Genomic DNA, 13774 nt, shown 5'->3' on the forward strand with positions numbered 1-13774 from the left:
AACAACTGGTACTTGAATTCCTTCCCATTGTCTCCACCTAATGACACAGCCTGAGAGAGGAAGGCACTGTGTTTGTAAAATGAGTTCAAGGTGCCATTAAGTTCTATGATTCTTCAACCAACAACCCCTTCTTAGCCATGTAGGACACAGGCACGTGATGTCTTCCTTCTCGCTTTACAAGACACACAAAGTCTGTTTTGAAGACTGAAAGCTGCCACAGGTGAGCTGGGTGAGAAGGGGTTGCTCTGGGGGAAGGTAGAGGCCGTGAGAGCAGTGAGCCTTCTCAGGCCAGTCAGACCCAGCACCACCACCTACAGCCCTGCTCTTGTACCCAGTGTTCTTAAAGCTCTCTGGAAAGGAATAACTTTCCAAAAGCTTGAAAATCATCTTTCACCACTCTTTGGTTTGGCACATTGGACAATCTGTTGGCACTGCCAGGACCTGATTCATACTGGCACTGGTGAGACTTCATAACAGAGGTTGTTCTGGTTGATAGCTTAAGCTGAGTTTCTCCAGCCTATCCTCTCTATACACACTTTTCCCTGGGACCTCTCTTCTCTCAACCACTCCTTCCACTGGTTATCATTTCCCCTGAAACCTTATTTCTCGCATAAGGTTTATTCCTTAGTTTAAAATATCTCTGTGCTGAGGCGATGACTCAGAAGTCTGGACCAGGCACCTTAAGCAGTGCTAGGAGCAACGCCTGAGCACAGAGCCAGCAGGAACCCCTTGAACATCACTAGGTAAAGCCCACCTCTTCACAAAATGAAGGAATTACAGGTATACTGAAGACTAATGTTAGAAAATATACTAAAGTTCAAATTCCTCTTGTGAATTCAGTAATGATTTTTACAATGAGATGAATAGTTTATTCTCAATTAGTGTTAAAATAATGTCTTAAAGATCACATTATAAGACATTTTTATTCCCTAACAGTCTATGATCAAAAGAAATAAAATATATTTTAAAGGGGGCCTTGGAGCTGAGATTTTGGTTCATATGGTTTGGGGCTTGGAGCCACACTCGGCAATGCTCAGGGTCACTCCTGGCTCTGCACTCAGAAATTACTCCTAATGGTGCTCAGGGACCATATGGGATGCTGGGGACCAAACCTAGGTCAGCGTCATGCAAGACAAGCTCACTACCTACTGTGCTGTGTCTCTGGCCCTATTTTTAAAAATTTTTAATCTTTAGTTAGATATTTATAACAAGGTGGAAAGGGAAGACCCAAAAGTCTAAAATGGGGTTGGGGGGAAGAAACTACAAATAGTGTCAGCTAAGTCAATGAGCAGTTGTGTGTACTGTGCCATCTGTGGATGTCACCTGTTTGTACACATCGCCTTAGTTTGATCTCAGGAAGTGAATCCAGACTTGTTTAAATTTTTAATTATGCCAGAAATTGCTATTTAAGTTATTCATTTAGACGCATCCTAAATGAAACTGTCTGGATTTCTCTTTTTAGGCCTAGAATGTAGTGTGCAGAATACAGTGAAACATATTATTTGGCCTCATCCCTGACCACACTCAGGCCTCACATGTACTTAATATAGTACCTTTTCCTAGAACCTGGATATCAGCTTTCTGGACTTGTCCCAGACCAAGCACCAGTGAGTGAATGGTCCATATTGGCTAGGGATCGAACTGGAACTGTAGGTCCCTCACAGGAAGGACCCACTGGGAAACATCAGTACTCATGTCTGACTCTCTGAGACAGGGTTTTCATAAAGTCCTTTCGTTGCTATTGTCTAAATCCAGTTTTGACCGTTTCTATCCATCCAGATGGCACAGGGAGCCAGGCCTGTCAAAGACCCTTAATCTCCTGCTGCCTTTTAATGCTGGTCCTTGATTGCTGATGACCCCTAGCAGGACTGGCTCCCCAACCCATTTAACCCCTCTCTGCTGGGTCCCCATCTCATGCAGTGTGAGAGGCAGTGAGAGCTGGAAGTGGGAAGGTGCCAAATCAGCCGAGACCTCCTGCCCTTTCAAAGCTAGTGGCACATTTCCTGGCATCATTGTGTTAGTCCAAGATTGCTCTGGTTGCTCTGGTGGAGAATTTCTGCTTCTGGAACTTTCTCTATGTTGTCAAATACATGCTACCAGGTCTTAGTTAATATTTTACTTAAATCAAAATAAACCCTCATCCAGAAAGAGATTTTCCTTGGAGTTTTAAGAACTGAGGACTGCTGATACAAATTCCCTAAAATAGGTTGGTTAGGAATATTAAAATTAGATCATATTGGAAATACTTTGGGGTCTGGTCAGACATAGTGGTCAGAATTTTTACTATGGGTCACTTGCTGCAAAGAAGTTCAAATGAGGATAATTGTGGATTTCCTTGTTAAGGCCTGCATAGCTCAGTAATACAGAAGATACCACTTGTAGCCACGTTAATAACAGCTGTATTTTATTTAGCTTAAGCTTGAAATGTTTTGTTGTGTAGGCTTGAATGTGCTCGTTGGTATACTGATTAGGTGATGCAGAAAAGGGGAACTTAAATGGGAGGAACTGATGCTGAGAGATCTTGAATCCGTGGAGAGGTTCAGAGCTCTTTATAATCTTCACAAGACAGACATCCCATCTCTGACAATAAAGAGGAGGGCAGGAGAAGCCATCTTTCTGTGTGTTATATTCCTACTAGACTTTCATTAGCCATGTTAGATGGTAGGAAAAAAAGATCCAGAAACTAAGTAGGTCTATGTGACCCTGAAAAACGAAAGTCTAAAACTCTTAATCTGAGGCTGGATTTTTAGTACAGTACAGCGTACAGGGTGTTTGCCTTGCACCCGGCCAACCAGGGTTCAATTCCCGGCATCCCATATGGTCTCCCTGAGCCCCAGCCAGGAGTAATATTGGACTGATTTCTATGTGGGATCTCATTGTTTTAATATAAACAAAAATCATACCTGTTATTTCATTTTGATCTATAATTTATACTCCTTACTGTTTCTGATTAATTACCCTCATACACACACAAGCACATACACACACAAAACCCTGCCAATCTTATCTCATTGTGTGTATAAACTCATACAAAGCCAAGTCATTTGAACTAATGACTGCTCTCTCTATACATAAAATAGTTTAACATTTATCAACCTGGATGAGTGTTTGTACAGGTATATAAGATTTTCCTGTATTTTGCAGTTTTTGCTCACAGCTGGGAAGGGCTGAGAAGCTGAGTTTAACATGAAATCTTATAGTCTATCATAAGGAAATGACACAGAAAGAGGTTGGAATCAGGCCACCCTTATCCCAAGATTCCTCTTTAAATTAATGAGTGATGTTAGAATGCAGGACTGTGGTATTTCTAGACAGTGCTTCAAAAGGCTAAAATCTGATGCAGCACCACTGGTCTGCTCTAAATTCCTCCAGCCCGAAGAACAGCATTATATCTGTTACACAGATGAAACCTGAAGGTGTCAGGGACTCTATCATCACAGCCTCTTAGGGGTGAAAGGGGCTAGAAGAGCCTCAGGCAACCTTCATGCTGGTTCTGTGCTACAAAGCGCCATCAGGCATATTTCTCACATGAGCTGCCACACTGGCAGAGCATGGCTCCAGGAGAAATGTGCAGAGTCCCTAAGTCAGAACCATGTAAGGTGCCACACACCCCTCTTTTGTGGGAAACTCACCTGATCCAAACAACACCCTCCTTTAGAAATACGGGCGATAGGGCAGATAGCTAGTGCAGTGGGTACGGTTCTTGCTGTGCATGCAGCCGACCTGGGTTCTATTTCCTGCATCCCATATGGGCCTCTGAAGCCCACCGGGAGTGATCCCTGAATACAGAGCTGGGAGTTAGCACTGAGCACAGTCATATGAGGCCCAAAATCTTCCTTCCCCAACATCAATAATTCATTCCCCCAAGGTCACATAGCAGAAGCTTCCAAATCTTGAACTGTGGCCAGGCCTTCTAGCCCCAAGTCCAGTGATGGTTTCACTATCATTGACCAGCCCTTTGCATGTTAACAGCATGATTGGAGGCAGTCCCTCAAGTTCGACAGCAAGGCAGAGCAAGGAAAGAAGCTCCCAGGACCCTCTGCCACTAGGAATCAAAGACCTCTCACAGTTTAGTAAAACCTGCATTATCTGGGTCCAAAGTCCTCAAGCATTTAAACTGCATTCCAATTTTCAAAGACCATCTTTCCTTCCATTTTTATCTGCTCTGCTCAGGCCATTGTTTCCCAGCTGTCAGGTATTTGCATCTCATCAGGAGCTCCAGTGATGGCCTCTCCCCAGCAGAATGGAGCTGCTGAGCGTCACATAACCAGGTCTTAGATTTTTCATGTTGACCTATTTCAGAAAGCTGAACGAGGACCAGAGACAGCTCAATGGGCTGAGCACAAGTGTTGGATGAGGGAGACCCAAATTCTATCCTGAATTTTATTGTGAAGCCTTCCAATAATCAGGAAAACATCCCTAGAGGGCTGGACCAATAGCACAGCGGGTAGGGCATTTGCCTTGCACGCGGCCGACCCGGGTTCAAATCCCAGCATCCCATATGGTCCCCTGAGCACGGCCAGGGGTAATTCCTGAGTGCATAGCCAGGAGTAACCCCTGTGCATCGCCAGGTGTGACCCAAAAAGCAAAAAAAAAAAAAAAAAAAAAGGGCATTTGCCTTGTATGTGGCCAATCTGGATTCAATTCCCCGGCATCCCATATGGTCCCCAGAGCAACACCAGGAGTGATTCCTGAACACAGAGCCAGGAGTAACCCCTGAGCATTGCCAGGTGTGACCTAAAAAAGCCTAAATAGGGGGCTGGAGAGATAGCACAGCGGGTAGGGCGTTTGCCTTGCACGTGGCCGACCCGGGTTCAAATCCCAGTATCCCATATGGTCCCCTGAGCACAGCCAGGGGTAATTCCTGAGTGCAGAGCCAGGAGTAACCCCTGTGCGTTGCCAGGTGTGACCCAAAAAGCAAAAAAAAAAAAAAAGCCTAAATAAATAAATATTTTTTAAAAAGAAAAAAAAAAGAATAAAACACCCCTAGAAGCATAATTGAGATGTGATGCAATTTCCTAAGTACTATGTGAAGTAAAGGAGAAAGAAAATCAGAGTACAGCCCATTGCTAAAACCAGATGATTCTATCTAAGCTTATTCCTTCTAACCTAACAGTTTTTATCTTTCTTTTGAGTTGCACTCTTTAAAAACAAAAGTTTTCTCACAGGCAACAAGCTTTTGAGCAATGTTATTCATTCATACTGAAACCTCTGGAAGGACACTGAGCAGTAAGCACTGTTCCCCGGGAAACTGGGTTTGTCTTCAAGGTCAACAAAACTGTTTTCACAGGGTAGAGATAGTATAGCAGGTAGGGTGCTTTCCTTGTACATGGCTAACCCAGGTTCAATCCCCAACATCCTATATGGTCCTCCAAGCACCTCCAGGAATGATTCCTGAGCACAAGCCAGGAGTAACCCCTGACCATAACCTGGTGTCGTCCCAAAACAAACAAACAAAAAAATTGTTCTCACAGAAGAAATTTTTCTCATTTTCAGAGACTCAGTGCCTGCATTGGTCTCACACCTTGTGATGCAATTTTCATCAAAAAGCAAATTCCTGACCATGCCTGATTTTGGTACTGCCGTTTCCAGAATGCCTCTTACTAATCATTGACAGAAAGATCTAGCTCAGTTCTTAGGAAGGGGTTAAATCCAGCCCAGTTTTTCCAGCCCAGGTTACCAACAAAAGTCATCAGGAAGGGAAAGGGGCTGTTTAAATGATAATAGTAGAGCCCTACCCCTGACCAACTGAATGAGAATTTCTGGGGGGAAGGATGCCTTTCAGGTGACCAGGGTGGAGAAACATGCTCTCATAACAAGAATCACTAACCTTCCCACCTGCAGGCCTGGCTCTAGTTTTGTCTATTTTGTACATTTATCTGTTAGCCATGCTTCAGCCCTACTGCTATCCAAAATATATTAAGAAATAACATAACTCGGGGCCTGAGCAATAGTACAGCTGTACTGATAGTACAGTAGTACAGTACAGCAGTAATTTGCCTTGCATATGAGAAAGAAAAGAAGGAAGGAAGGAAGGAAGGAAGGAAGGAAGGAAGGAAGGAAGGAAGGAAGGAAGGAAGGAAGGAAGGAAGGAAGGAAGGAAGGAAGGAAGGAAGGAAGGAAGGAAGGAAGGAAGGAAAAGGAAGGAAGGAAGGAAGGAAGATAACTCAGCAATGCAAAAGCAAACAACCCAATCAGGAGGATGATACAAAGACAGTTCTCCAAAGACACGAGTTGCTTTACCAGCATACACAGAAATGCTCAGTATCACCTCCTCATCAGGAAATGTACATCCAAACTGCAAGAGATCACCCCAGACCTGTGAGAATGGCCTACATAAAGAAGACTGAATCCAATAAATATTAGCATTTAGAGAGAAAAGAATTCTAGCACACTGTTGATGGGTACTGCCTCTTTGGAAAACAGACCTTTTTAAAAAGTTCTTGGACTGAAGAGATAATCCAGTGGGTAAAGCGCTTGCCTTACCAACTGGGGTTCAATCTCTGGCATCCCATATGATTCCTGAGTGCAGAGTCAGGAGTATCCCCTGAGCATAGTTGGGTGTAGCCCCAAAACTAAATCACTGTATCACTGACATCCTCATCGATTTGCTTGAGCAGACACCAGTAATGTCTCCATTGTGAGACTTGTTGTTACTGTTTTTGGCGTACAGAATACACCACGGGTAGCTTGCCAGGCCCTGTTGTGTGGGCAAAACTGTCACTGTCACTGCCATCCTGTTGCTCATTGATTTATTTGAGTGAGCACCAGTAACGTCTCTTGATTGTGAGACTTATTTGTTGCTGTTTGGGGCACATCCAATATGCCACAGGTAGCTTGCCAGGCTCTGCCATGCAAGCGCTATACTCTCAGTAGGTTGCCAGGCTCTCAGAGAGGGACAAAGGAATCGAACCCGGGTTGGCCACGTGAAAGGCAACTGCCCTACTGCTGTGCTATCTCTCCAGTCCATGAGCAAAACTAAATAAATAAATATAATAAATTAATTAATCAAAAGTTCTTAATTTCACATCCAAAGAAGATGAAATTACTAGTTTGAAAGAGGTCGATCTTGGCAATGTTGTCCATTGTAACCAAAACATGGAATTAACCTAAATGACAACAACCAGTGAATAGATGGAGAAATTGTGGTTTTTATACCCAGTGGAGTAGTACTTAGCTATTAAGAAAGATGAGATCATCCTTCTTGAAGCAACATGGATGGCTCTGGAAATGATTATGATAAGCAAAATAAATTAGGTAGTGAATACTAATAATCAGATGGTTTCACTCATCAACAATGTAAATAACCAAGCAAATAAACTGGCAAAACAATGCAAAAATAATTCTAAGACTCTGAGAAGTTACTGTGATTACCAGAGGGAAAGGGAAAGGGGGTGGGAGAAATGGGTAGAGGAAGCATCTTGATTATGAGGTCAAGTTTCAATGGTGGCTGTGTCAAGAATATTTATAAAGGTGTGATGTCATACAAAAGTCCATCCTACTGTAAAACAATGGTAATAAGGTTTGATTGAAAGAAAAAGTGTATTTTTTAAATATATATGTTAAAAGAGGATTGTATAAAGAATTCAAAGGGCTCAGTGCATGCTTTGCAGGCCCAAGTTTGATCCCCTGCACTGCATGGTCCCCTGAGTACTGCCAGGTGTGGCATTGAAGCACTGCCGGATGTGATTCAAAAAACAAATACAAATCAAGTAATTAAGGGAAAAATACTGTTGAGCTGGATTTTAAGAGGCTGGCCTCATTGTGCTCCATGATAGATCACAGGTTCTTCAGAGGTGACTCAGAAAAGGAAAATCTTCCTATCAGAGTCTGGACCACATCCTAAACTGACAATAAGAGCTCAAGAGTGAGCCATACAGATGGACAACCTTAACGAAAATGTGGCTAAACAAACTTTGTTATTTATTGAATGTTATGCCAGGCCCTGAGCTATGAAAAGTTTCCAGTGGAAGTTATTATCAGTCCTCAACTAAAATGTAGAAAGTTCCATGTAGACGGTTTTTTAACTGCACCATCATCCACAGACACTAATTTAACTCAGGGATGTTTTCTTTGTAGCTGTTTTGCAATTTTGAGGAAGATTGTTCATGACATAACATGGCAACTGAGAAAATTTGTAGCTTTCCTTTCATCTTAGAAAGGAAGATCTGAATTACATGCATCCCAAGAGGAGAAAATCTTTTTTGTTTTTTTTTTTTGGTTGAGCGAGTGAGTGTGCATGTGTGTATGTGTGTGTGTGTGTGTGTGTGTGTGTGTTACAAAAGCACATTGAATTCCATACTCTCCCCTGAAGTTAGAACTGGTGAAGTAAAAACCTTGTAAGATTGGTGGCACGAGAGATAGAATAGGGGTTAAGGTGCACCCGGCTTACCCTGGTTTAAATCCACAGCACCACTTACGATTCTCTGAGTATTGCCAGGTGTCACTCCTGAACACAGAGCCAGGAATTGCACTAGAGCATCTCCAGGTATGACCCAAGTCTTGCCCCTCACCCCAGAACAAACAAAATAAAACTTATAAGAATGTCTCACAGGAGCCAGAAAGTACAGAGGCTAAGGCATCAGCGCATATATGGTCAATCTGGTTCAATCCCAAACTCCAAATGGACTCCTGAGCATCACAGAGTCTAATCTTAGGGCCCCCAAGCACTATACAGTAAGGTCCTGAAGACCCTGAGAATCACCTGGTGGCCTGGAAAATCCCCTGCAATGCAGGGCCTTCAAAACACTGTTTCCTTGGGCTCTCCATTGAGTCACTCACCTGGTTAGCAGAGAATCACCAAGAGGGACTCCCGGGCCTCTTGAGTACTGTATGGGAACCCTTCCTCCCCCAAAATAAATAGCTTAATGAAAGAACAGGTCACAACCAAAGCCATAACCTAATGCTTGAGATTTTAAATCATAAAACCTAAGTTCTAGCCCCAGTTTTCAGTGGCAGCAGGCAAAGGAGTACAAGCTCAGTCACTCACACCCCTGACAGAGAAACAGGGCTGAAGCATGGAAGTTTAGGCTTCATTTATCATGATTTAAATTATGAAAATCAATCTAATCCCAAGGTGTCATTTCTCCACTCTTACTCCCACTAATGACACACACAATCCTAGAAGAGCATGCACTCCGCTTATTGTACTATCTCTCAGGCCCTCAACTGCACTTTTGTTTTTTCTCGTTAAAATATTTATTTTCATTTTTTTAAGACACTGATTTATACAATTACTCATAGTTGACAAGGTCAGAATGATAATACAGCAGGTAGAGTGGTTGCCTTGTATGAGGTCCACCTGGGTTTGATCCCCAGCACATTGTATGGTCCCCCAAGTTGCACCAGCAATAATTCCTGTGTACAGAGCCAGGAGTAATCCCTAAGCATTAACAGGCATGGAACAAAAAATAATTTTTAATAGTTTATTTATTTTTTTGATTGAGTCACCGTGAGAACAGTTACAGGGCTTTTAGGATCAAGTCTCAGTCATACTATGGTCAAACACCCATCCCTTCACCAGTGCACATGTTCCACCACCAAGATCCCCTGCATACCCCGCTCCCACTCCCCCTCTGCCTGTGTGGCAGATGATTTTCACTTTACTCTCTCCTTACTTTGATTACATTTAATTTTCGACAGAAAACTCACTATCATTATTTGGAGTTTTTCCCTCCAACAGTCAGACCTGTAGGAATGGCATCATTAGATCATATGTTTTCTAATGTCAATAACAAAGAGCATATGATAAAAATCGTGCATATTTGAGTTTCAGGCACGCAATTGTTCTAGCAGCAAATCCTCCAACATTCCCAGGTTCAGGTTCTCTCCAGCACCCGCACACATACACATATATACCCACACACTTGTTGGGAAGTTATTCCACACATTGTCTTTTTTATGTTGAGGTGAGAGCAGGAACTTCTCAAACAGTGCTCAGGGGCTTGCGCTAATACTGGCACTGATGATGCACCACTGCTCAGCCCCAGCAATGCTAGGAGCCACCCAACAGTGCTTGGGGACCCTGCAGTACAGGGCCATGTGCAAGGCATATGCTCCAGCCCCCCTGAGCTAGTGCCCTGCATTTGTTTTGCTTTGTCTGTTTTGGGATCACATCCACAGGTGCTCAGGGATTACTCCTGGCTCTGCACACAAGGATCATCCCTGGTGGGGTTCAGGGTTCTGTATGGTGTGCCAGGCATCAAACCTCGGTTGTCCATATGCACCTTACCCACTGTACTATCTCACTGGTCTGTTTCTGGCTTCTCTCCCTCTCCCTCTCTCTCTCTCTCTCTCTCTCTCTCTCTCTCTCTCTCTCTCTCTCTCTTCTCTCTCTCTCGGTTTTTCATTGGGGGCCACACCCAGCAGTGCTCACAGCTACTCTGGCTCAGTATTTAGCCAGATCACTCTCAACAATGCTCAGGGGACTGTGTGGTATGGGAGATCAAAGCATGCACTCAGCTTGTTGCATTGTTTCTCAGGTCCTCAACTGCAGGTTTTTTTTTTTGTAAAAACATCTATTTTCATTTTCTGTTAAGGCACTGTGATGTATAAGGTTAGTCATAGCTGAAGGAACCAGAGTGATAGTACAGCGGGTAGGACACTTGCCTTGTATGCAGTCCACCTGGGTTTGATCCCTAGCACACCATATGGTACCCCAATCTCCACCAGGAATAATTCCTGAGTAGAGTAATTCTGTAAGAGTAATTACTAAGAGCAATTCCTGGGTATGGAGCAGCCAGGAGCATCATTGGGTGTGGCACAAAAAGTTTAAAAATTCACTCATAGAGTCTCGGGCCTGGGCCGATACCGGCTCGCACTCTGCCGAGATTCGACCTGGCTGGCCATACTTTTGCACGGCTGCTTTGCTGCTGAACGACCAAGATCCAGAGCCAGCTACATTACCTCTGGTCCCAGCAAGTTCTTGCAGCCACAATAATCTCTCTCAATGTCAATGGTCTTAATTCACCAATTAAGGGACACAGACTGGTAAAATGGATTCAGAGACTGAACCCAGCATTCTGCTGCCTGCAAGAAACATATCTGAATAGCCAGAACAAACACAGACTCAAAGTCAAAGGATGGAAAACAATCCTGCAAGCAAACAAATCCCTCAAAAAATCTGGGGTGGCTTTACTAGTATCATAGTAACATAGACTTCAGGTTGAAAAAGATTAGAAGGGATAGCGAAGGCCACTTTTTATTAATCAAGTGATATATACAGCAGGAAGAAATCACACTCCTAAACGTGTACGCACCCAATGAGGGACCAACTAAATACCTACAACAGCTGCTAACAGACCATAAGAATGACATTGTGAGCAACACAGTAGTAGTTGGAGACTTCAACACTGCCCTATCACATCTGGACAGATCAAGAAGATTAAAACTCACCAAGGAAATACTGGCTTTGAAGGAAGAAATAGAAGAGAGAGGGCTAATAGATCTATACAAGGCTCCATATCCCAAAAAAAGTAATACACATTCTTTTCTAGTGCACATGGAACATTTTCCAGAATAGACCATGTGCTGGGCCACACAACATACCTCAACAGAATCAACAAAATAGACATTGTACCAGCTACCTTTTCAGACCATGATGCACTGAAGAATAAAAGTTAATCATGGACAGATGCAGAAAACTAAATCAAACACCTGGAAATTAAATAGCTCAATGTTGAACAATGAGTGGGTCAGGAAGGAAATCAAGGAAGAAATCAAAAGGTTCCTGGAAACAAATGAGAATGAAGACACGAGCTACCAGAACCTGTGGGACGCAGCTAAAGCTGTATTAAGGGGAAAATTTATAGCTCTGCAAGCATATCTCAGGAAGGAAGAAAGGGTCCGCATAAATAACTTGACTTCACAGCTCAAGACCTTAGAAAAGGATCAACAAAAGGAGCCCAAACCAGGCAGAAGGAAAGAGATAATAAAACTTAGAGCAGAAATTAACGACATGGAAACCCAAAAGACAATCAGAAAGATCAATGAAACCAAGAGCTGGTTCTTCGAGAAAATAAACAAGATTGATAAACCACTAGCAAGACTCACAAAGAAAGAGAGAGAGAGAACCCTTATAAGCCAAATCAGAAATTAAAAGGGGGACATCACAACAGAAACCAAAGAAATTCAAAAGAGCATCAGTGACTACTTTGAAAATCTGTATGCCACGAAACAAGAGAACCTAGAAGAAATGGATAAATTCCTGGATTCCACATGCAAAAAAATGGGCTTAGAACTCGACCTGACACCATGCACAAAAGTCAGATCAAAATGGATTAAATACCTCAACATCAGACCACAAACCATAAGGTACATTGAAGACAAGGTCGGCAAAACCCTCTACGATATTGAAGATAAAGGTATCTTCAAAGATGACACGGAACTAAACAATCTAGTAAAAATAGAAATCAACAAATGGGACTACATTAAACTAAAAAGCTTCTGTACCGCAAAAGATACAGTGACCAGAATACAAAGACTATCTACAGAATGGGAAAGGATATTTACACAATACCCATCAGATAAGGGGTTAATATCAATGGTATATAAAGCACTGGTTGAACTCTACAAAAAGAAAACATCCAACCCCATCAAAAAATGGGGCGAAGAAATGAACAGAAACTTTACCAAGGAAGAGATACGAATGGCCAAAAGGCACATGAAAAAGTGCTCTACATCACTAATCGTCAGAGAGATGCAGATCAAAACAACCATGAGATACCACCTCACACCACAGAGACTAGCACACATCCAAAAGAACAAAAGCAACCGCTGTTGGAGAGGATGTGGGGAGAAAGGGACCCTTCTACATTGCTGGTGGGAATGCCGGCTAGTTCAGCCCTTTTGGAAAACAGTATGGACGATTCTCAAAAAACTAGAGGTTGAGCTCCCATTTGACCCAGCAATACCACTGCTGGGAATATATCCCAGAAAAGCCAAAAAGTATAGTCGAAATGACATCTGCACTTATATGTTCACCGCAGCACTGTTTACAATAGCCAGAATCTGGAAAAAACCCGAGTGCCCTAGAACAGATGACTGGTTGAAGAAACTTTGGTACATCTATACAATGGAATACTATGCAGCTGTTAGAAAAAATGAGGTCATGACGTTTGCATATAAGTGGATCAACATGGAAAGTATCATGCTAAGTGAAATGAGTCAGAAAGAGAGAGACAGACATAGAAAGATTGCACTCATCTGTGGAATATAGAATAATAGACTATAAGACTAAGGCCCAAGAATAGTAGAAATAAGTACCAGGAGATTGTTTCCATGGCTTGGAGGCTGGTCTCTCATTCTGGGTAACTCAGGGAAGGGACCACCAAGTAAAATGTGGTTGGAGGTCATGTGGGGGAAGGGTGATGCGGGCTGAATACAGACTAGAGACTGAACACAATGGCCACTCAACACCTTTATTGCAAACCACAACACCTAATCAGAGAGAGAGAACAAAAGGGAATTCCCTGCCATAGTGTCAGGGTGGGGTGGGGGGAGACGGGACTGGGGAGGGGGGGAGGGATGTTGGGTTTACGGGTGGTGGAGAATGGGCACTGGTGAAGGGATGGGTTATCGAACTTTGTATGAGGGAAACATGAGCACAAAGATGTATGGATCTGTAACTGTACCCTCATGATGACTCTCTAATTAAAAATAAACTAATAAAAAAATAAAATAAAATAAAATTTAAAAAAAAGAAAAATTATATAAAAAAATAAATAAATAAAATAAAATCATCAGTTAAATATGGTAAAAAGTATCAGTTTTTATC

At 42.7% G+C, this 13774-nt stretch overlaps 1 protein-coding gene across 1 annotated transcript in view; it reads left to right on the forward strand.

The window, feature by feature from the left end:
- MYO3B (myosin IIIB) overlaps nt 1-13774 on the forward strand; it is a 460143-nt gene that overhangs the window by 425562 nt on the left and 20807 nt on the right. Inside the window, 1 exon segment of the mRNA XM_055121066.1 lies at nt 11157-11163. Within this exon segment, the coding sequence (XP_054977041.1) occupies nt 11157-11163 (7 nt within the window).

This window comes from Sorex araneus, chromosome X (assembly GCF_027595985.1).
Source record: "Sorex araneus isolate mSorAra2 chromosome X, mSorAra2.pri, whole genome shotgun sequence".
NCBI lineage: Eukaryota > Metazoa > Chordata > Mammalia > Eulipotyphla > Soricidae > Sorex > Sorex araneus.